Here is a 24,256-nt window from a genome sequence, read left to right on the forward strand (position 1 = left end):
GACATCAAATGTTCTAATAGAGCTCTATAACATATATTCCGGTTTTTTGGAAATTCCCAAAATTTTGGATTTTATTAGCTGTTTTCCAAAAAAAAAATGTTTTTTGAATTTTTAGGGGTAAAAAACGCATTTTATGGAAAATCCGAGATAGCCATCTTAACGAACTTATTGAGCTGCGTCTATTCATCGCCTTAATTTGCAATTTGCTTTAAACCTCGATTCTTGGCGATTTTTTAAAAAAAACATTTATCACTTTTTGACTGAAAACGCCATGTAGTTACAACACTAAAATCGATATATCTCAAACAATTTTGGAAATTTTTTCTTAAAAATTGCACAGGAGACGTCAACTTGATGGGGGAGAAGGTATGCCAAGTTTCAAGTAGGTAGCTTAAGCGGTTCATGAGTTATTCAAGAAAAACGGAGGGAGGGGGTCGGATCCGACCCCCCCCCCCAGGCAGTCGCGGGTTAATTAAGGGCCGTCGCCTTACGTCCTTGGCCTGTAGTTACGTTGGTTCGGCGTCCTAAATAAGTGCAGCCGGGCCATGCGTGCAGAACCCCCCTCCGGCCCAGTGGCTCTGGACTCGGACATATGAAGCTGTACTGAGTCGCGCTCTCTGGGCAGCTTCTGGGACTATCATATGCTTGGACATACGTTGCACACAGCAATACTCGAATATCCACCCTGATAACGGTCTGACCAAGCCGTGCGGCCCGATTTCACTCAGCCTTTAAGCAGGACGGAGTGGACGTCTGATGGATTGCAAACGCATTTCGGATTCAGGCATGGCCCATAGTGTATGCAACGAGCACAAATTGTTTTCTTTTTCTGCTGTGGAAGGCTCTCGATCGGATATGATTGTTCAGCTGAGCGTTGTTGATGATGATCGCTCAGCATGAACTCGCCATTATGTCTCCGTCCTGAATGGTTTGGGTGCGGTGGGTCTGTCTGTCGGCCGCCGGCCGAGCGCGTCCCGAGCTGTGGCAGGACACTGAACCGGCCGCCGGCCCCGCGGCAGCACTGCAAGTGGGCCGAGCTTTTTTCAGTTTCGGTTTGTATATATGCGGATGTAGGTTTTCTGTAGAACACTGTGCGTCTGTGGCGCTGCCGAGCTCAGACCGAGCGGTAGGGCCGGAGCTGCGCCAGCTCAGCTCAGACGCTGTCGGGGAGCGGCGCCAGCTCAGCTCAGCCGCTGTCGGGGAGCTGCGCCAGCTCAGCTCAGCCGCTGTCGGGGAGCGGCGTCAGCTCAGCTCAGCCGCTGTCGGGGAGCTGCGCCAGCTCAGCTCAGCCGCTGTCGGGGAGCTGCGCCAGCTCATCAGCGCTGCTGGAGCCGTCATGCTGCGGTCCCTGGTACTGGCGCTGGCTGTCGCCGCATGCGGCCGCTCCGCGCCGGGCGCGTCCCCTCTGCTGGGGCGCGCCGGGCCGGTGTACTCCGGGTACCGCCTGGCGGACGGCGGGTACCTGTACCCGGGGTACCGGAACGGCCACGAGCCCGGTACCCAGCAGAGTCCCGGTACCGGGCAGTACCTCGGGACGGAGCAGTACCCCGGTACCGACCACACCGAGTACCGGAGCGCCGGGTACCGTCGGGGGCTCGCACCAGACCAGCACACGCCAGACATGTACGGCCACTCGGATGGATACGGACCGGAGGACGGGTACGGCGCCGAGCCGTACGGCACGGAGGAGGGGTACGACGCCGAGCCGTACGGCACGGAGGACGGGTACGACGCCGAGCCGTACGGCACGGAGGACGGGTACGGCACGGAGGAGGGGCACGGCCACTCGGAGCAGTACGCCGCGGCCGCCCCGGGGGCGGCGCTGGGAGGTGAGTCGGCCTGCAGCGGCCCCCCGTTATATCAGCTGCAGCGGCCCCCCGTTATATCAGCTGCAGCGGCCCCCGCTATATCAGCTGCAGCGGCCTCCCGTTATATCAGCAGCGGCCCCCCGTTATATCAGCTGCAGCGGCCCCCCGTTATATCAGCTGCAGCGGCCCCCCGTTATATCAGCTGCAACGGCCCCCGTTATATCAGCTGCAGCGGACCCCCGCTATATCAGCTGCAGCGGACCCCCGTTATATCAGCTGCAGCGGACCCCCGTTATATCAGCTGCAGCGGCCCCCCGTTATACCAGCTGCAGCGGCCCCCCGTTATATCAGCTGCAGCGGACCCCCGTTATATCAGCTGCAGCGGCCCCACGTTATATCAGCTGCAGCGGCCCCCCGTTATATCAGCTGCAACGGCCCCCGTTATATCAGCTGCAGCGGCCCCCCGTTATATCAGCTGCAGCGGGCCCCCGTTATATCAGCTGCAGCGCCCCCCGATATATCAGCTGCAGCGGCCCCCCGCTATATCAGCTGCAGCGGGCCCCCGTTATATCAGCTGCAGCGGCCCCCCGTTATATCAGCTGCAACGGCCCCCGTTATATCAGCTGCAACGGCCCCCGTTATATCAGCTGCAGCGGCCCCCCGTTATATCAGCTGCAGCGGACCCCCGCTATATCAGCTGCAGCGGACCCCCGTTATATCAGCTGCAGTCCCTCGTTATATCAGCTGCAGCGGCCCCCCGTTATATCAGCTGCAGCGCCCCCCGATATATCAGCTGCAGCGGCCCCCCGCTATATCAGCTGCAGCGGTCCCCTGTTTATATCAGCTGCAGCGGCCCGCCGTTATATCAGCTGCAGCTGCCCCCGTTATATCAGCTGCAGCGGCCCCCCATTACATCAGCTGCAGCGGCCCCCCGTTATATCAGCTGCAGCGGTCCCCTGTTTATGTCAGCTGCAGCGGCCCGCCGTTATATCAGCTGCGGCTGCCCCCGTTATATCAGCTGCAGCGGCCCCCCATTACATCAGCTGCAACGGCCCCCGTTATATCAGCTGCAACGGCCCCCGTTATATCAGCTGCAGCGGCCCCCCGTTATATCAGCTGCAGCGGCCCCCCGTTATATCAGCTGCAGCGGACCCCGCTATATCAGCTGCAGCGGACCCCCGTTATATCAGCTGCAGTCCCTCGTTATATCAGCTGCAGCGGCCCCCCGTTATATCAGCTGCAGCGCCCCCCGATATATCAGCTGCAGCGGCCCCCCGCTATATCAGCTGCAGCGGCCCCTGTTTATATCAGCTGCAGCGGCCCCTGTTTATATCAGCTGCAGCGGCCCGCCGTTATATCAGCTGCAGCTGCCCCCGTTGTATCAGCTGCAGTCCCCCGTTATATCAGCTGCAGCGGCCCCCGTTACCTATATCAGCTGCAGTCCCCCGTTATATCAGCTGCAACGGCCCCCGTTATATCAGCTGCAGCGGCCCCCGTTATATCAGCTGCAGACCCCCGTTATATCAGCTGCAGGAGCCCCCGTTCCTCTCGTCACGGGCAACACGCTCGTTTTTTTTCCGCGAAGCTCTAGCTCGATCAGGGGCGAAACCGCAAGGGGGTCCAAAGGACTTCCCCCCTTATACGTTTGCGGCTGGAAAAACACAAATGCGGGCGAGGGTTAACCCGCGCCCCGCTGGGGGGGGGGCAGAATCTGCCCCCCTCCCGTTTTTCGCCAATAACTTCTAAACGCGTCACGCCAGCGACGTCAAATTTTCAGTACCTTATCATACATCAATTTGACACGTTCCCTGAAAATTTGAGGAAATCCGTCGGAAATTTTTTGGGAAATTGACGTTTTTGTGACGCCATGTTCGCCATTTTCGCCTCAAAAACGGCAAAATTTCAAACGCCGCTAACATCTTCATTGTTAAAGGAATCAAGACGTAACAAAAAAATGTTACACGTGATTCTACTTTGTCTATCAAATGGCTATCTCGGTTTTTTGAAAATTTTGGATTTTGACCCAATTTTTTTTCTAAAAAAACTGACTTTTTGGGGGAAATTATTATAAAATTCAAAATTTTGAGTGTATCGAAAAAACCGGAATATATGTCAGAGAAGTAGTCTATGTGCACCTATATACCAATTTTTAGAAGAATCGGTTCGAAAATGTGGGAGTTATGCAAAATTTTATGACGTCACGACACACAAAAATTTTGAAAAATAATTTTTTGGAAGTTCTAGACCTCGTACGGAAACAAAAATAGCACCATTCGATTCGCCGTGAAAAACTGCATCAGATAGACACCTTTTTAGGCCTTAACAACCAACTTCAAAATTTGACCTCACTTGACCTGACCTTGACCTGACCTCGACCTGAAATTCATCCAGAGGTGGTCCATATCACTTATTGAGTGTGCCTATTGAATTATATGTGTAAAATGACCCATAAAACATGTGTCGCACATGCCCTTTTCTATATTTTGTTTTTGGTGACCTGACCTGACCTGACCTGACCTTGACCTTTGAATGACATTGTATGCAACGAATATTGTCTTGGTAGTATAAGAACACGTTTTGGGCAATCAGTCTCAGTCCATTCTCCGGCAACTACGGTGCAAGGCCGATACTGTAGAAACTTAGGGGAGAGTGGGGTAAGATGCCCAGGGTGGGAAAGACGCCCCACCCCCTCTAGCGGGGAAACAAAGAATCGAACCTGGAAATTAATGTTCTTAGCGTAAAGCGGAAGCCTGCCTTGTTAACTGCACAAAAATTTGCGAAACTCAGTTGGGCAACGGCTGGCTGGTGATTGCATGTTTTTTATTTGCTGCTTTCAAAAAATATTTTGACGTCAAAACATTGTAAATATCAAAGAAGGTAGATAATTTTTGCGTCCCTTGCTATAGTCGTGATACATTAACATGCGTGTGCTGCGTCCCAAACAGTTTGTTTCAGGGTGTAGTTTTATGGCTAACAAATTGTGCTGATTTAATGTTACTTCGGTACCTTGGGGTAAGATGCCCCCTGTCCTGATGGGGAAAGACGCCCCCCTAAATCCGCAGGCTGTCCTTCAGGCAGCCCGTCAAATCATTTATTACACACTTGTGATGAGAGACAAAAGCCGATCTGGGACTATTGAGAATCCGGTACGGTCGGGTGCTCCCCATGCCGGTCTCTCGGCCCACACAACGACTTTTTGGGCGGCATCTGACTCTGAGAGCCCTCACGACGGCCTCTGTGGGCCCCATTATTGGTTCCAGGGCCCCTCACGACATCCTTTGAGGGTTCCCACGTTGGCTCCACGGGCCGCGCTGGCATCTGAGGTCCCCACGATGGGCTCGAGGGCCCTCAAGCATCATGAAGACCTATAAGGGCCCCACAGTGGTCTCCGAACGCCACCACGGAGGCTTGTTTGGCCACGCTGGACTATGATGGCCCTAACGATGACTTCTGAAGCCCCTTACGACTACTTTTGAGGGCCCTTACGATGACGTTTGGTGTCTACTGCAGGCACGAAGGGACGTCTGATTCGTTCAGGCGATTCACCTGCCTATTTATGTCACTTATAGTGCAGGGGGCATCTTACCCAACGCCAGGGGGCGTCTTTCCCACCCTGTAGGGTAAGATGCCCCCTTTCACTTCTTCAGGAAAATGCTTAATAGCAAAAAAAGTTATCATATTTCAGGCACGAAAGTGTGATATTTTTGGAGAAAAATGATGTTGGCTTCCGTTGAAACTCCAAGTTTTGGCTTTCCGATCGTCATTTTCGAATAATATATGACATAGTCAAACCCTGGGCATCTTTCCCCACTCTCCCCTACATTTTGTACCCTTGACCTGACCTTGACCTGACCTCTGACCTACTTAAGCAAAAAAGTCGGCTCTTTAGATCCGCCTTGTTGAGAGCTTTCGATTGCCGTTTTCCCCGTCTTTCTACGACCATCGGTTCGGAAGTTAGACAGGGGGGGGGGCATAATCTGCCCTCCCCCCCCCCCCAGCAGGGCGCGTATGGCTGAATAGCCCAGCGGGGCGCGGGTTAAGTCACCAGTCACCACCAAGTCAACGGGGGAAAATGAAAACTGCTATTTTGGCGCCGGAAACGATCTCAAACTATCTCAAGCACACGGAATCGTGTCAAAGAATGACCCGAAATGACGGTGGGTCCTCTAAATTGTGCTATGTTAACCCGGCACCTGCCTGGGCTATTTCCGTACCCACGACAGCCTGGGGGGGGGGGGGTCGGATCCGCCCCCCCCCTGTTATCTCGAGAACCAATGGTCGTATCGATCCCCGCGAGGCGGCGTTCGAAAGGTCTCTACGAGACCTTCCCAAAGCACCCTTAAGATTTTAAGATTGAGGTCAACTTTCGGGTCAAGGTCAGGTCAAAGGTCAAATTCTGGGGTTTTGCATGATTAGGCTTACGGACAGCGGAATCGACAGCTGCTGCTCAAAACTCACCAAAAATGACCTCAAAGACCTAGTGAAGGTACCATGTGCATATAGGGGTCATACTAAGTACGGGTCAAGGTCAGGTCAGGTCACGAAAGGTTACGGTTTTCACTTTCTGCTACATGGCCGTGCGACACATGTTTTATGGCTTATTTTTCACGCCGAATCCGATGGTAATGGTTATATGTGACCCCAAGTCACTGTGCTTGGTGACAAGTGTGCATTGAAAGCATAAAAAATCGTTCATACCATACATAACTAAGCGATGGCTAAGAAAAGAGGTCAATTTTTCAACTTTTTATTTTTGACATAAAAATGCAGTTTTCTAGACGAGCTTTGTCCCAGGAATCTAGTGGTGCTATTTGTTTTCACATGCGATGTTCAGAAGTGCCTCTAATTCACGAAAATGCTTATGACGTCACCATGCCCTATGCATGTTGGAGCTATTTTTTACAATTTGGGGGTCAAAAATCAAGATAGAAAGTTGAAATTTGGGACATCTAATGTTCTAATAGAGCTCTATAACATATATTCCGGTTTTTGGAAATTCTCAAAATTTTGGATTTCATCAGCTGTTTTCCAAAAATATAGTTTTTTGAATTTTAAGGGGTGAAAAACGCATTTTATGGAAAATAGGGGAGAGTGGGGTGGGTTGTATCAGTTTTTACTCCGAGACCCATAGGGTAGCCTGGGGCAAGACGCCCCAGATAATTTACTTTGCTACATAACTTTTATTCCACATAACCTGGAAGGCCAAATTTGTGCTCAATGCGTTCTTTGGACATTTTACTTTAAATTCCACCCCTCAAATTCATTCACTTATGATCGGACTCCCAGCTAGGAGGTGGTTTGTGAAGCAACTGCAAATAGGGCGTTTTGCCCCAACCCCAGGGCAAAACGCCCCACGGCCTGGGGCAAGAAGCCCCATACTCTAGATTAAAGATTAAACATGCTAGTTGACTAAATCTTATATGAAAGGTCCGTTGGACCTTGGGAGGCATGGCACTGAAGTTAGCACCTTCCATCCTATCAGGTGTTCAGCTACGACACTATTGTATGAGCAGGTTTTTCACCTGCCTCATAAGGCCAAATAATAAATTATTGCAATGGAAATGTTAACAAAATACTTCCTTTGCCATCCAGTTGCTGAGAAAAGTACATATAAATGCATAGAAACATACCGTTCGCCAGCTACCGAACGTTAGGAAGTGGGTAGTCCGAACAACACATGAGGTAAAACGCCCCATGGGGCTTTTTGCCCCGCGACCTACTGGGGCGTTTTACCCCATCACGTAGTTCGGTCAGAGAACAACGCCTTGCACTCCAGGAAGACATAATTTAACACGAACCAACCCGGCATTGTAAGCGTTAGACAATAGTTGTTCAAAATACATAAAAGTCGCTAACCTGATGTGGATGATAAAAGAACGCCATGATGCATAATCTGACAACAAAACATAAAAATCACTCTAAAAACACATTTTTGGCTATATCTCCCTAAAGAGTCATCACAATTTATTTCCAGTCTGCTCATATAATGATCGTATAGTGCACGTTTTATAGAAGAGAGGATGTTTCCCCAGAACCTTGCCAGTTCCGAGAAACATCGGTGAGGCGTTTTACCTCGGCGGGGCGACTTGCCCCGGTCTACCCTAACCTCGTAACTATCCGTGATAAACTCATTATTTCCATACTATCTCCTTCCTGGATTCTTCTGCTTTTTTGTGCAAAGTAACTTTTCCGCTACCTCTACCAGTTTTTCTTCTACGGTCTGCCGAATAGAACAATGTTTTTGATACAACTTGCCCCATGGCTTGGGTGAGTTGTATCACATGGTGGGGTAATTTGTATCACTATTTCACGTTTCAGGGAGTGTGCTTGCTTCTGGTTTTGAACATAACAACAACATTAAATGAGGTTAATACAATGTATAGGTATGCTCAAAGGCTTCACTTTATTAGACCAAACTTAGGTCAATGCAATCCGAACGAAACATCAACAGACTAGACGCAAAAGTGGCCCGTTAAGAGCAAAGAAGCCAACACATTGTGCCGAAATGGAACGAGCATTGACTAGCTACCTACAAACGCGAGCCAGGGCTTAGCTTTCGCGATCAAAAGCAACATACCCATACATACATACACACATACATGTTACAACATACCCCACCCGGCTCTGATACAACATGTACCTAGCCGCCATCTTGGAATAAACATCCTCGTGCTAAAAAAACAGCGGACAGCTGGAGAAATCCGTTTTCACTCGCGCAGCCTTAGAACCTACCCTCACCACCGCTACGGAGATCTGTCAAATTCGTGCACATCTAAATGCCCAAAACACACATTTTCTTGCAACTTATTTTTTTAGAATGACATTAAAAAAACATGAAATCGGCTCTCACCTCGAGACGCTTCCACTCAGCCACAAGACAGAACAGGGAAAGATGGCGTCCGGAAAACCTCGTCGGCTGGTCGTGTCGCGAGCGCTATCCATTGGATAAGTTTGGCACAATTCGCCCTGATACAACTTGGACATGATACAACTCTCCCCGCTCTCCCCTTCGAGATAGCCATTTTAAAGAACTCGTTGAGCTGCGTCTATTCATGTCCTTAATTTGCAATTTTCTTCAAACCCTGATTTTTGGCGATTTTTTAAATATTTACCACTTTTTGACTGAAAACGCCATGTAGTTACATCACTAAAATCGATATACCTATCTAAAAAAAATGGGAATTTTAACTTAAAAATTGCACAGGAGACGTCAAATTGATGGGGGAGAAGGTATGCCAAGTTTCAAGTCGATAGCGTAAGCGGTTCATAAGTTATTCAAGAAAAACGGAGGGGGGGTCGGATACGACCCCCCCCCCCAGGCGGTCGCGGGTTATGGCTGAAACAGACTGTTTCTGCGTTCAGAAAATTGCATGCGAAAGCCTATTCAAATGCGTTATAATTCTTCCTGCACCAATCGCATCCGGGAGGTGCGTGCGGTTGATGCGAGTGTGCTTCCGCATGTATTTGATATAGGCTCTCGCATGCGATTTCCTGACTGCGGGAAGAGTCTGTTTCAGGCTTTAGTGACCCGATACATGCACAATAAGTGGCTGTGTGCAGTTGTGCAGTGAGCCGTTAGTGAGTGGGCCGCCGTCGCCGCCAGGCCTGGGCCCGTGCTCCTGCGCCCAGTTCGACGCGCTGGGTCTGGCCGCCGTGCTGACCTCTCTGGCGGCGCTGGCCGCCTTCCTGCTGGTGCAGCCGGCAGTGGCGGCCGGCCTGAGCGACTCGAGCACCGCCCGCCAGTTCAAAGGTCAGTTCATACCGTCCCCAGACCAGAGGTCAGTTCACACCGTCCCCAGACAGAGGTCAGTTCACACCGTCCCCAGACAGAGGTCAGTTCACACCGTCCCCAGACAGACGTCAGTTCACACCGTCCCCAGACAGAGGTCAGTTCACATCATCCCCAGACAGAGGTCAGTTCACACCGTCCCCACCCGTCCGCTGCCTCTCTGACTGACCAGGCCTCTGCGGCGGCAGGCGGCTCGCCGCTGGACCGGTGGCTGGTGGACGGCGCCAGCTCGGCGGCGTGTGGCGCTCTGGAGGCGCTGCCGGGCGCCGCGGCCGGACGGGGGCGCAGTCTGGTGTCCCCGGCCGGTGTACCGGGGGCAGCCGGCCTGAGCGGCGCCACCTGCCCCGCCGCCACCTGCTTCACCGGTGAGCGCACCAGAGGCACATTGTGTCCACACAGGAGACACCCAAAACTAAGGAGTAACAAAGGGATAACACTGCAGTAACACTGGAGAAACACATGTGTAACACAGGAGACATGCAGGACACACAAGAGACACAAAAACACACACGGATAACACAGAAGTGACACAGTAAACACATAGGATACACATATAAGTAACACACGAGACCTGAAGGAGACACCCAGGGTAACATCGCAGGCACACAGGAGACATACCTACCTACTTGAGTGAGGAGATACACAAAAGACACAAAGAAGCGACACAGGAGACCAGGGCCTCCTCTAACATGTTAACTGGGGGACCGCGGCCCCCCAGTGATTCCGCTGCCCTCCCCCCCCCCCAGTGGAGCTGATATCGCGTCATGGGGGGGAGGGCACGCAGTTAAGCAAATCACGTGGAAAAATGAGGAAATTTCACTGTAAGCTTACCAAACAAACAATCCAGACTATCTCCACGATCACCACGCAATCACCACGTTACTAATATTAGTTTTCTTATATCGCTAGTTTCTTTTCTACAGTTTTTTTTTTACAGATCCGCCTAGGATTAGCCGCGGAATGAGGTCAGACATTGCAGATTTTATAATCGAACGCCGACTGAAGCCCGAACGGGGCATCACTTTGAGAGGGAAACAGCCCGAACGGTCGCCCTCTATAGGCTCAAGTCAATCAGTCAAGCGCTTACGGTTCACCACGGAGAAGTATTGTGTTTTTTTTTTCAGGAGACGGGTTTATTCTTGATTTTACATTTTTGAGGAAAAGGTCAATGATTCTTCACGTATTTGTTCTCGTGATTAGGTACTTCAATGCTACACATTTCCTGAAAATGTTATCACCCTTTTCCCTGGCCCAGGCAAGTAGCTTTTTAGGATGGTGAGCTGCTTTCAGGCAGGTAGCTGTTGGTTTCTAGCGTTTGGGAAATCGATACCTAAGCCCTCACACTTTCTGCGGTCGGTTAGATTCCTTACGCACTGCTGTGCCGCTTAATATATATATATATATATATATATATATATATATATATATATATATATATATATATATATATATATATATATATATATATATATATATATATATATATATATATATATATATATATATATATATATATATATATATATATATATATATATATATATATATATATATATTTTAATAAAGGCATTTTGTTTCATTTTCGGAAAGCCGGAAATTTTCGTCGATTTCGGACGCTGCCTAAACAACCAACTTCAAAATTTGCCCTCACTTGACCTGACCTTGACCTGACCTCTGGCCTACTTAAGCAAAACAATATTTGGGCTCTTAAGATCTGCCTTGTTGAGTGCTTTCGATTGCCGTTTTCCCCGTCTTTCTACGACCATCGGTTCGGAAGTTAGACGGGGGGGGGGCAGAATCTGCTCCCCCCCCCCCAGCAGGGCGCGTATGGCTGAACAGCCCAGCGGGGCGCGGTTTAATATAGGAACGCGGGTCAAACGAGGTGGAGCTTCCCGGCTGCGAACTTGCTGCCACAGAGTTGGGAGACGGACGCCTTATCCACTAGGCCACGGGGAGGACCTTGACTTGACCTTCACCGGAACATAGCCTTAACTGGCTCTAAAGGCTGCCTGACCCACATAATCGCATTTGTCATGTAAAAGGGACCATAAAACATGCATTTTTGTATAAATTTAGTCCGAACCTTTTGAATGGAAGGATTCACAAAGACAGAGCCCCGCTAAACGAGGCTTGTTGCGTTGACCCTGACCTCTACCTCCGATAGCGCAAGTCTGGTTCTATGGCATAATTTGGAGTCCAAAGTTTAAGGTGCGCACATATCACACGACACTTTCGTATTGTGACTCTCAGTGACCTGACCTCTGTGACCTGCCCTGGTAATAGTGACCTCAAATAGCAAAATATGTGTTTGACGGAAAATTTAACCCGCGCCCCAGTGGCGGTCTCAGCCAACTTCGCCCTAGTGGGGGGGGGGCATATGTTACCACCCCCCTCTAACTAAAAAACTAAGAGGGCTAGAAAGACGCGGTAAAAAGCAGTCGATAGCTCTCAATGCGTACGTTTGAAAGTATTTCAATCATTTTTCATCTTAGAGCAATATTGGGGTCACCAGAGGTAATCAAAGGTCAAAATTTGCAAATGGTCATTATATTTTTCAGAAAACATGCCGTTATCTCAGGAACTATGGTAGCTAGAAAAACGCATGGGAAAGCAATCGACAGCTTTTGAACTCTTCTTTTGATAAGGTCATTATCAAAATTGAACTCAGGTTAACGGTTTAGCCTCCAGAGGGCAAAAACTCCAAAAATAGCTGTTTTTACGAAAAGTGTTTTTCGAGAATAACTTTCGACTACAAAAAGCCACGTCATTTCTATTGCCAGAATCGTGTTCCTGTCGCCGAGACGCGTCGAATGAACTATAATTTGACCTTGAAAGAACAATTTGAAAATTTGACCTCAGGTCAAGGTCATGACCTGACCGGAAAGGGTCATATTGCATATCAGTCGATGCGTCTCAACAAGACAAACACAATAAGACCATCCCCAGCGTTCTATCTCTTTCCAATCGCGAGTTATTGGCAAAAATCTGTTTGTAGCCTCAAATGACTTCGGATGACCTTTCTAGAGGCTATCAGCAAAAATGACACCTTGGTCATCACGAGTGGTCCAAATCGTTGTGATTCTGAAATATTTGGACTGTTCCTATGCGTACACACGGATCTAGAGGCATTTTCATTTTTCTCCGTTGACTTGCAATGGAAAGGTCACGCCACTGACCTGACCTTAGGTCACGGATATAAAAAATCCGAGATATACAAATTGTAGAAGCCCATAACATCGCGTAATCCACCAAGTTTAAAACCTTTCTGACAAACACTGCAGGCTGGACATGATTGCAAACTTGTTTAGGCTTGGTCAGTTAACTGGACCTGGTGACCTGACCTGACATGACGTGGGTTCAAAAATTTCACACATTGTCCAAAATTGGTGTACCAAAAGCTACCCCAAGCGTAGCGCCGCGGTTTTTTATTCACACATAAAAAAGCGACAGGGTGGTAACATATGCCTCCCCCCCCCACTGGGGCGAAGGTTAATATCGATGGTTTTCAGTAATATGCCTTTTTACTCGATTTTACAACACAATTCCGGAAATGCCTCTAAACGGTGAAAATTGGACATTTTTCCTGACCTGTGACGTCAAAAAATGGCCCGAAATGGTCCCCCAAAAAGGGAGGGGGCAAAATAGCCCCCTCTCATCAGGGCGCATTGCTCGGCAGACCACATCAGGGCGCGGATTATGTCACGACCTCACTAGTTATAAAAGTCGTGAACATTGCATGAAAATTGCATAAAACAAAACTTACCTCAGATGAGCCCCATCCCACGATCAATCCCGCCGGAAAAATATCGACACAGAAGATATAGCAGGCGAGCTTTCTGGAGAGCCTGTTCATTGGTCGGCAGGGACTTAAAAAATATGAGATATTGACGTGGGGCGCATTACCTCGGGGGTGCGCGTTACCCCAGTCTACCCTATCTTCCTACGAGACTCGTGAGACTCCTCTGAGACTCCTGCTGACCGACTCCCGCTGCTGACCGACTCCCGCTGACCGACTCCCGCTGACCGCTGACCGACTCCCGCTGACCGCTGACCGACTCCCGCTGACCGACTCCCGCTGACCGACTCCCGCTGACCGACTCCCGCTGACCAACTCCTGCTGACCGACTCCCGCTGACCGCTGACCGCTGACCGACTCCCTCTGACCGCTGACCGACTCCCGCTGACCGCTGACCGACTTTCGCTGACCGCTGACCGACTCCCGCTGACCGACTCCTGCTGACCGACTCCCGCTGAACGACTCCTACTGCTGACCGCTGACCGGCTTGTGCTGACCGCTGACCGACTTTCGCTGACCGCTGACCGACTCCTGCTGACCGACTCCTGCTGACCGACTCCCGCTGAACGACTCCTACTGCTGACCGCTGACCGGCTTGTGCTGACCGCTGACCGACTCCCGCTGACCGCTGAACGACTCCCGCTGACCGCTGACCGACTCCCGCTGACCGACTCCTGCTGAACGCTGACCGGCTTGTGCTGACCGCTGACCGACTCCCGCTGACCGACTCCTGCTGACAGACCCCGCTGACCGCTGACCGGCTCGTCTGCCATAGGCACCGCCGGCATCCTGACCGGTCTGGCGACGCTGGCTGGCCTGGGCGTGACGTCACTGACCCAGACAGCTGTGTTAGTGGCTGCCGCTGCCAGCAGCAGCAGCAGCAGCAGCAGCAGCAGTGGCAGCGGCAGCGGCAGCAGCGGCAGCAGCAGCAGCAGCAGCAGCAGCAGCAGCAGCGGCAGCAGCAGCAGCAGCAGCAGCAGCAGCAGCAGTAGCAGCAGCAGCAGCGGCGGGAGCAGCTCCTCCACAACCACTAGCACCACGAGTGGAACGAGCGGCAGCGGCAGCAGCAATACAACGACGGGAGGAGGGTCCACTGGCGGAGGTTCAACCACAACAACGACCACGACCACCACGGGAGGAACGACCACGGGAGGAACGACCACGGGAGGAACGACCACGGGAGGAACGACCACGGGAGGAACAACGACGGGAGGAACGACCACGGGAGGAACAACCACGGGAGGAACGACCACGGGAGGAACGACCACGGGAGGAACGACCACGGGAGAAACGACCACGGGAGAAACGACCACGGGAGGAACAACCACGGGAGGAACGACCACGGGAGGAACAACGACGGGAGGAACGACTACGGGAGGAACGACCACGGGAGGAACGACCACTGCAGAAGGGACGACCACGGGAGGGACCACGACAGACACTATAAGAGCCAGCAGTCGCGCGGCGGGCGCGGGCGGCTGGAGGCCGGCGCCGCAGCTGACCGCCTCCGGCAGGCCGTGCGTCGCGCGGCGTCTCTGCGAGCTGGCGGCAGCCGCGCACTCGGCGAGCCCGCAGTACGGCGCACTGGTCTCTCTGGCCAGGTAAGGGCAGCCGCCCGCTCTCCAGGGCAGGGACAGCAGCCGTCCCGCGGCGGGGGCGCTCCCCTCAGCTCCCCTCCCATCCCCTCCCCGGCCTCACACTGCACAGCGCCGGACGGAGCTACTAGAACTGGCCGGCCTTCCAGTGACCTAACTAGACAAAGACCGGCAGTGTTTTCGCCTGGCTGCTCATTCACCTAGCTGGTTGTCTTTAACGTATTTACGTTGCTGGCTCTTTTTCAATTGAATCACAGACAATGACAACACAAACACGGCAAAATTGAAACCAGGCGTCTCAGACAACAAAGTGCCTTGGTTAGTGGAAAATTATCAACGTATTTTTCAAACTGTTCGTCTCATAAAACGATGCTGAAATATTTTAAATCCGTTTGACCCGCATTAAGATTTGGCGGAGCGATGATGGCAGCCTCTATGCGGCCGGTCTCGTCCCGTCCAGCCGGACGCCCAGTGCAGGTGTGCTGCCTGTTTGCGTCGTGTGACGTGTCTTTATGGTTTGTTTTCATTTCGGGGGCGTTACATATCCAGCGGACTACAACTTGGCGGTTTTTAACCTCACGTCCTCCCATTGTCACGAAACTCTTTGAGACTAGTATCCTCCGGTTTTGCTTAAGTCTGGATATTTTATCACTCTCACTTGAAGGTAGAATTTGACATTGTACACAACATCGAAGTTCAAGTCATCCTACCATAGAATTCCACCGAACGTCTATGTATGTCTGCGTGCCCCTGTCTGGGTGCGCGTGCGTCTGTGACGGCCCGTGTCGCCCGTTGCAGCGGACCTGTCTCGTGGCTGCTGTTGCGGGACGACGTTGGCCGGGCGGCGGCTGACCTCTGCCGGGCCACGGCGGCGGCGGCCCGCGGCGGCCACTGCCGGCGGCTACAACCCGACTGCGGCCACTAGGGGCGGGCCGACACCGACTGCGGCGGACTGGACCCCGACTGCGGCGACTGGACCCCGACTGCGGCGACTGGACCCCGACTGCGGCGGACTGGACCCCGACTGCGGCGGACTGGACCCCGACTGCGGCGGACTGGACCCCGACTGCGGCGGACTGGACCCCGACTGCGGCGGACTGGACCCCGACTGCGGCGGCTGGACCCCGACTGCGGCGGCTGGACCCCGACTGCGGCCGCTAGGGGCGCGCCGACACCGACTGCGGCGGCTGCGGGCGGCTTGTAAGCCGACTGCGGGCGGCTCTACTAACAGCCAAACAAGGCTATGGACCTTGTGTCACTGCATATGCAGCAATTAGTCACCCATTGGAGACCTCGTGCATTGTGCAGCGTCACATTTGGTGTCATCACCGTTCATGTGTTACTTTAATTCTTAATTATTATTATTTCTTGTTTTGTACAGTTATTAGCCGTTTTCACGACGGGCTATCCGGCGAATGCACCTAATTTGACCAAATCTGCACCTAATCTCTTTTACAGCAAATATCTTCATTTTATTAATTTATTTCAGTGTTTTAAGTGAAAACGGCTAGTGTTCACGTTAGGGTTTCTGAAGATCGTTATGTTATAACTTATGTGCATTTATTGCTATTGCATGTTGCAGCTTGATTTGTTCCCTTGTTATTGCGACATCAAAATGTTTCAATACAGTCATCAGATATTAATGGGCACCTATTTATGAGTAGTAAAAGGGTATGTACAGTCCACAGCAGAAGTAATGTGGGGTTTCAGTCATGCACTGAAAACAAATTGGCACAGTGAGGGCATGTTCTGTACTGGTAACACATCAGTCATGAGTTAATCGCACCCAAAACACAATAAGGCTGAGTATTTTCACGCTTGGCGGGACCTTCGATACGTTTGATAACACATAGAACAGAATAATGACACAATTTTCTCGTGCCAAGCACGCTGGACGAATGTAATGCATCAGTGTATCGAAATCACGTGTTGTCGGATATGGTAGACGTGTACCCTTACACAAATACACCGTGCCATCCACCAGTGAGCGACCTCTGAACCTTAACTTCAGATGGGGATAATAGAGGGCGTTTTTCGAGCACCGGCTTTTATGCTGGGTTTTTATAAAATTTATTAAAGTGTTTTGAGAAAGGTCAAAATGCACAATACAGCCGAGGGAGTCGATACATGATAAATTGTCTAGAGCAATATGCCCTGATTACATCAAATGCAAGCTGAAGCATAGCTAATTAACGTCTGTTTGGAGGAAGAAACTCCTCGGTCTATATAGGATATATTTGAAAATTCGGTGGCCATAAATTTATCCCGGCTGTCTGAACAACTGTATTATACAGTAGTCCTCCAATTTGGGGCATATTCACTTGGTGCTCTGATTGAGCCGTCCACGTGACGCGTTCACCCTTCGGCTCTGAGGTGCCCGACCGGGTGCAACTCCATCTCGTGTATGGGTCGGCGGCCTCGTATGGGTCGGCCGGCCGGGTGCTCAGCCCTGACCGCACCCGAGCGCCCGTTTCCACTCGGGGCCCGGCTTTGGCAGTCAGCCTGTCCAGCCAAAGCCAAAGTCCCTTCAACTGCGCCCCGGCAACAAACTACACAATCACCACGTGTTTCCTTCTTTCACTTGCGATTTGTGTTAACCCTCGCATGTGTAGGGGGGGGGTCGGATGGACCCCCCCCCATGGTTTTTCGCGAATAACTCGCGTAAAAAGCGGCCGATCGCGACGAAACTTTCAGTACCCTCGCATTGATCAATTTTACACCTACCCTGAAAATTTCATGACCCTGACCCAAATGACCTTTGACCTGTGACCTCTTTTCCGAGACCATGTTTGGCCGGAATCGCGATTTCGCGTATGTCGGCTCGCACTAGCCGCGTGTTTGCAAGCTTTTCGTGGTTTCAAACGTTCAAACATGTGATTTGATGTTACTCCCGTGTGTGTCAAGGTCACCTGAAGGTCAGGTCAGGTCATTGACCTTTGGTGACCTCGGGTGACCTCGGGTCACTTTTTCGAGTTTTACATGTAGGCTAGTTTTTTTAGCTGAATTCGAATTTAGCAACCATTTGAATATTTACGAAGTAGTTTTGGTGACTTCGTAACATGTTACGAAGCTGTCAGAGGCGGTTGACACGTACTACGAATACCCGTCACGACGCCTACTGGTTGACCTGACCTGACCTGACCCGACCTGGTCTAAATGCGTCAAGACATCATCTGTGATCAAAACTAACACGATATTCGTGATCAGCACCCCGAAAAACCCCTTAGCAGCCACACTTTACGACTTTCTAACAGGTCCCGATTTTCCCGACTTTGGGTCATTGACCTGACCTGGAAGGTCAACCAATGACCTAGGACCTTAAAATTGGGTATCATCGGCTTCCTCTCGTCACGGGCAACACGCTCGTTTTTTCCGCGAAGCTCTAGCTCGATCAGGGGCCAAACGGCAAGGGGGGGGGGTCCAACCGACCCCCCCCCCCTACACATTAGAAGCTGGCAAACGCCGCACACATGCGAGGGTTAAATTTAGTAACACATTTACCTTTTATTCTGCAAATGTATTCACACAAGCCTTATGTGTTGAAGACACAATGATATTGTGTTTTAGGACACAACACGACTGGGTTAACACATTTGTAAATTGACACGTCTGCGACGGGTCAAAAAATGCATGATGCAGGGTACACAAGAAAGCCTAGTTAACACGCTCTGCCTGTGCGTTTTTAGTCGTTTTTTTGTGTCATTTTGTTTTCAGTGTGGGTATATTCTGCTTCTGAACTAATCTGAAGCTTAGGAACGATTAGCCAGACTACAATGAAACTTTGAATGCAGATTATATGTATCGTCACCCTTGCAGCTGCAACTTTAGCTATTGACATCTTCTTTTCGATCACTCCACATTAACCCTATTCCTGGCGGGGGGGCCTCAGGAGCCCCCCCCCCCCTGAGGTTTTTTGGTTATTTCTCCCAAACGCGTTGAGCTAGGAAGCTCAAATTTTCTGACTTTTCCTATAAGGCTTCTACGCAACATGTCTGAAAATTTTGAGTTGATTTGACCTCAGGTCAGGTCACCAGAGGCGGTTTGGTGACCCTACCTCAGAAAAGTTTGCAATCACGCCAGAGCTAGAGTTTTTGACCGATCAATTTCTTCTCTTCAGGCTTTAGTTAGGGTACCAGTATGTGCAATTTGTATATCTCGGAATTTTGATATCGGTGACCTAAGGTCAGGTCAGTTTCGCGACCTCCCCATTATAAGTCAATGGGGGAAAAATCAACTCCCTGTTTTTACCACTAAAACGGGTCGGAATGGCCCCATATACCATACATGACTTCATTTACGATCAACCTTCACTACCTTGAGGTCTGTTTTGCTGTTGGGCAGCTGTGAGGTCATGTGACGTCATCAAAGGTCACCAAAGGGTTTTGGCCAATAACTCCGTACAGTAACAAGATACAGACGCGTGGATGGTCTCATTGTGTTCAGCTCGTCAAGACGCATCGAATGATATACATGATGACCTCGAGGTCACGTGATCTGAGGTCAACCTTTGACCTTGACCTTTCAAGGTCAACATATATATCATTCGATGCGGATTGACGAGAGGATCACGATGATGCCCTTAGTTTGTTCCTATCTTGACTAATTCGAAAGTTATTCGAGAAAAAACTCTCCATATCTAGCGCCGCCATTTTGACTTTTTCGACCCCTGTGACGTCATCTTTGACCTGACCTGAAAATGACCTTTGTAAAAATTGTAGATCTTGGCCGTGCGTATCCGATGCCGTTTACCGCTTGTCGCTATCTTGCTTCGTTCTCGAGATCTCAGGGGGGGGGGCCGAATCGGCCCCCCCGCCAGTTTCTTGTCCCGGCGGAGCCCGCCAGGAATAGGGTTAAATAATCGCCAGTCAAAGCCAACCGTTGAGATTGGTAAAACCCTACATTACTTTAGCGGTGGGTTGTACTATGCTTACATATGTGTATGTCGTTGGCATCGGCTGAAATCCGGCATTTCATGAGATGTCTACATATTCACATGGAATGCCGCCAAAGACTGAAATATTCGTAGAGATACGCGCGTTACGGGGAATGCCTGAAACTATTAGGCATTTCATGAAATGCGAGACGGACACCAAGCAGTCCTTGAAATGTGGTCAAAATGAACTGAGCGCACTCATTGCCTAGCCTCTTGAGTCCCACACATGGCCACCCATGAACGGAGAGCAATGAAACTTTTTTTTTTGGCTGAGAGCTTTGATGCCAATAATCATTAGATTGGTGACATTTCAGCCCGAAGATCATCGCGCATGCGCAGTAACATGTATTCTGTGATATTCAAAAATGCTAAAAGCCTATAAAATATGAGAAAAAAAACGCAATCCATTAAAACTCATACAGTCACTCAAGTCTATTTTTGGTTTGTTTAGGACGTAAAGTGGTATATATGTTACAGACCGTATGAAAACCCAGTCCGTTTGCAAACGGCCTGGCCCAGTCAGGCCGTTTGAAAACGGCCTGAAAAAGCCGGCCGTTTGCAAACCGCCTGAAATATCAGGCCGTATGAAAACGGCCTAGGCAGTTTGAAACGGCCTAGACAGTTTACTTAATATTGACACGCTTAAAGGGACCCTCCCACCTTCAAAAAAGTTTATGAATTGGCATGAAAGTGATGTCGCTCGGTTCAGAAAGAGCGAAAACGAATATCTACCAAATTTCACCGAAAAATATTCACCGGTATTCAAGATATTAGACTTTTACTTTTGTTTACTTTTTTGGGATCTCCGCTGTTTCTAGCGACTTTATTTTAGAAGTGCGGCGTTTGCGGCAGATGTTGCGCGCAAATAGCATATGCCACCGCGTGCTACAAAACGTTTTAGTCAAACATTTAAAAATCGTTAGATATCTGTGCTGACGTCACACATTCAGAGGGGTATTCCTAAGCATTAGCCCCTCTGAATCAAAATGCTGCAATTTTGAAATTCAATATTTCCGATTTAAGGCATTTCTCGATGTTGTGAGTGCCGAAACCGGTAATTGTGAGCCAGGGACCCCATTTTGGCTATCTCAACTCAAATCTAATGTTAAGGTGGGAGGGTCCCTTTAACCCGCGCCCTATGTTGTTTATATTATGTTGGCTAGTTTGGTGCGGAGTGAGCGGAAGACAGGGGCCAGGGGCTTTTTGAGGGCGCTGGAACGTCGTGCGTTTGTGACATGAGATCATGTAAAATGTGGTTTGTCGTAATAAATGATGATGTATGAAAAAAACCGCGCCCATTAGGGCTATCGGCGGACCCTACCATTATGAGAGGGGGGGGGGGCGAAACGCCCCCGCTTAGATCTCGGAAAACTACCGGCCGATTTTCAAAATTCAAACGGCGTTCGATAGCCCCACTGGGGAACTACCTCCTGACCCGATTTCATTGACCTGGGTGCAATCGATGACGTCACGTCGCACGTCAGGTCAAAGGTCGCATTTTCACAGTTTACAGGCATTTCAAGAAATGCATACAAGAAATACAAGAAACACATATTTTGCTATTTGAAGTCACTAATGCCAGGTCAGGTCACTGGGGGTCACAATATGACAGTGTCGTGTGATGCATATTTTATGGTCGATTTTACATGACAAATGCAAATACATGGTGTGTCAAAAGTGGAAATAGCCGGTGCGCCGTCTGGCAACCCGGCAGCCCGCCGCCATAGGAAAATTCATGCTTTTTGTCGCTTTTTCGCTCTTTATGAGTCACTTGATCTAATTAGAGCTTAACTAGGAACGAGGCGGGTCACTTGGACGTATTCGGGAGCCGAATACGGTGTTTTGGAGCCAATACCTGGGAAACCCTACCCGCCCAATGCGAGTATTTAAAGTCTGCATGCCCAAATTAACGCTGAGCGCGGCCGTTTTCGGTCGGTTTTCCGCGACCTTGTGGCGAAATCGCCTTATTTATTCAACCAGGGTGGGCTAATTCGCTTAACTAGGAATGAGGCGTTGAAGAGAATTATTCAAGGAATAGAGTTGTGCAAAAATATTTTTTGTATTGTAAAAACTGTATCCGCCCTCGAACGATAAATATTGTTGACCCATCAGGAGCACATCACCTGGGAATGCGTTTGGACTTGGCTGGATCTAATATTAGCGAGTATCTGCTAATGCAGTTTCGTGGCTTACACAGTACGCACACAAGCATACATACTTCCTGCCCTTGGTTATCCCTCACTTGAGTGAAAATTTTGCCATAATAACCATTCCAAGCAGTTAACCCGCGCCCTGCTGGGGGGGGGGTGTTTGAACACCCCCCCTGTGGTTTTTCGCGAATATCTCAAAAACGGCGGCGCGGAGCGCCGCCGTTTTTGGTACACCTTATCATACATCAATTCTACACATGTTGTGAAAATTTCAGACCAAGGTCATTCAAGGTCAGGCCACCAGGTCACTTGAAGTGACCTCACCTCATAAAAACTTTCAATGTCTGTCATAGCTACACCGAGTGACCGATCGCTTTGAAACTTTCAGCGATTGCTAAGAGCAATAGCATGTACAAAATGTTTATCTCAGAATTTTGATATCGATGACCTAAGGTCAGGTCAATTTTGCGACCTCCCCATTATAAGTCAATGGGAGAAAATTGAAATGCGCCTCTTTTGGATGAAAGACGTTATAAACACTCCCAAACACCGAATTACAAGTGGTTTAGACACACTGAACTTGAAAATGGTGTCCGTGACCCTTGTTTATGCCCTGAGGTCATCTTAGGTCACGAATGGTATCTAACAGTTTTTCGCAAATAACTTTTGATAGAGGCATGCTAGAGCGATGAAAACGCCTTAGATGTGTTCAGCTCGACGATACGGATCGACTGATATGCAACATGACCCTTTCCGGTCAGGTCATGACCTTGACCTGAGGTCAAATTTTCAAGTTGACCTTTCAAGGTCAAGTTATAGTTCATTCGATGCGTCTTGACGAGAGGAACACGATGCCGGTAAAAGTAAGCTCGTACAATGCTTGGGTCAAAAGTTATTGCAGAAAAACTGTTTTCGAAAAAATCGGCTATTTTTGCAGTTTTTGCCCCCTGCAGGCAAAACCGTTGACGTTAGGTCAAATCTGAGAGAATTACTCAGAAAGGGCGTTAATAGGGCTATCGAATGCGCTTTTCCGCGGCGCTGTAGCTCTATTGGTTCCCGAGTTATGCGTTGGCTTCTTGGAAATTTTCGACATTTGACCTGGAAATCGGCGAAATTTTGCCTTCAATGACCTCTGGTGACCTGACCTTTGACCTGACCAAAAAATTGACCGAAGTGATTTCGTCATTATTTTTTACGCTCTTTCGAACGCCGCCTTCCGCGTATCGCTACGTGGCCCAGGAGCCGAGTTACAAGGGGGGGTGTTCAAACACCCCCCCCCCCCCAGCAGGGCGTGGAAATCCAGGACCCCCAGCAGGGCGCGGGTTAACAGGTTTTAGTGCAGTGCCAAGTCGGAACCGCTCAGCGCCGCCAGTCTCCCAGACGGCGCGTAACGGCCGCCGCCGGCCGCCGCGCCGCCGCTCTGGCAGGGTGTTTGACTTCATATCTCTGTTGCTAGAAAAGTTGTGGACCGATTTACATGATTCTTGCATGAAAAGATCCGCCATTCAATTCTTAGCAGATAACGAAAATTTGACGTCAATTGCACGATCCGCTGCCCATATTGTGGTACTGCCATCTATTGACAAGACTGGCGAACTAAAGCCGGGCGGCTATTTCCACTTTTGACACACCATGATGTGGGTCAGGCAGCCTTTGGGGTCAGCTTAAGCTATGTTCTGGTGAAGGTCAGGTTAAGGTCAGGTAAAATTAGGTCAAATTTTAAAATAGATATTTTTGCACAACATACATAGGTATTTGATGCAGCTCGTCACAGCGAGTCTATAGCGGTCTTTGTTTTGCGCTACGTGGTCTAGAACTGCTCAAAATTAAGGTTGAAAAAGATCACCTCATCAATTTTGAACAGTTTTTTTTTCGCTATAACTTGGCCTCAAAAAGAGGCATCAATCTTAACCCTATTACTGGCGGGCTCCGCCGGGACAAGAAACTGGCGGGGGGGGGGGGCGATTCGGCCCCCCCTTCAGACTCAAAAACTACACATCGCAGCGACAAACGGTAAACGGCATCGAATACGCACGGTCAAGATCTACAATTTTTACTAAGGTCATTTTCAGGTCAGGTCAAAGATGACGTCACAGGGGTCGAAAAAGTCAAAATGGCGGCGCTAGATATGGAGAGAGTTTTTCTCGAATAACTTTCGAATTAGTCAAGATAGGAACAAACTAAG

The 24,256-nt window shown here is 49.9% G+C and overlaps 1 protein-coding gene across 1 annotated transcript; it reads left to right on the forward strand.

The window, feature by feature from the left end:
- Nucleotides 1-1,336: 1,336 nt before the first annotated feature.
- On the forward strand, nt 1,337-16,631 carry LOC122392645 (uncharacterized protein DDB_G0271670-like). The gene is made up of 5 exons (XM_043387734.1): nt 1,337-1,829; nt 9,412-9,558; nt 9,786-9,962; nt 14,169-14,994; nt 15,787-16,631. The coding sequence occupies exons 1-5, from the start codon at nt 1,337-1,339 to the stop codon at nt 15,911-15,913; spliced, it is 1,770 nt and encodes a 589-aa protein (XP_043243669.1). The 3' UTR covers nt 15,914-16,631.
- Nucleotides 16,632-24,256: the final 7,625 nt, after the last annotated feature.

This window comes from Amphibalanus amphitrite, unplaced genomic scaffold (genome assembly GCF_019059575.1).
Source record: "Amphibalanus amphitrite isolate SeventyFive unplaced genomic scaffold, NRLGWU_Aamphi_draft 000495F_arrow, whole genome shotgun sequence".
Lineage (NCBI taxonomy): Eukaryota > Metazoa > Arthropoda > Thecostraca > Balanomorpha > Balanidae > Amphibalanus > Amphibalanus amphitrite.

Bases quoted from the DNA above. Each gene is read 5' to 3' on its own strand.
- LOC122392645 (XM_043387734.1), top strand. From the start codon at position 1,337: ATGCTGCGGTCCCTGGTACTGGCGCTGGCTGTCGCCGCATGCGGCCGC. The intron at 1,830-9,411 runs GTGAGTCGGCCT...CGTCGCCGCCAG, and splicing joins CCCGGGGGCGGCGCTGGGAG to GCCTGGGCCCGTGCTCCTGC. The intron at 14,995-15,786 runs GTAAGGGCAGCC...CGCCCGTTGCAG, and splicing joins GCACTGGTCTCTCTGGCCAG to CGGACCTGTCTCGTGGCTGC.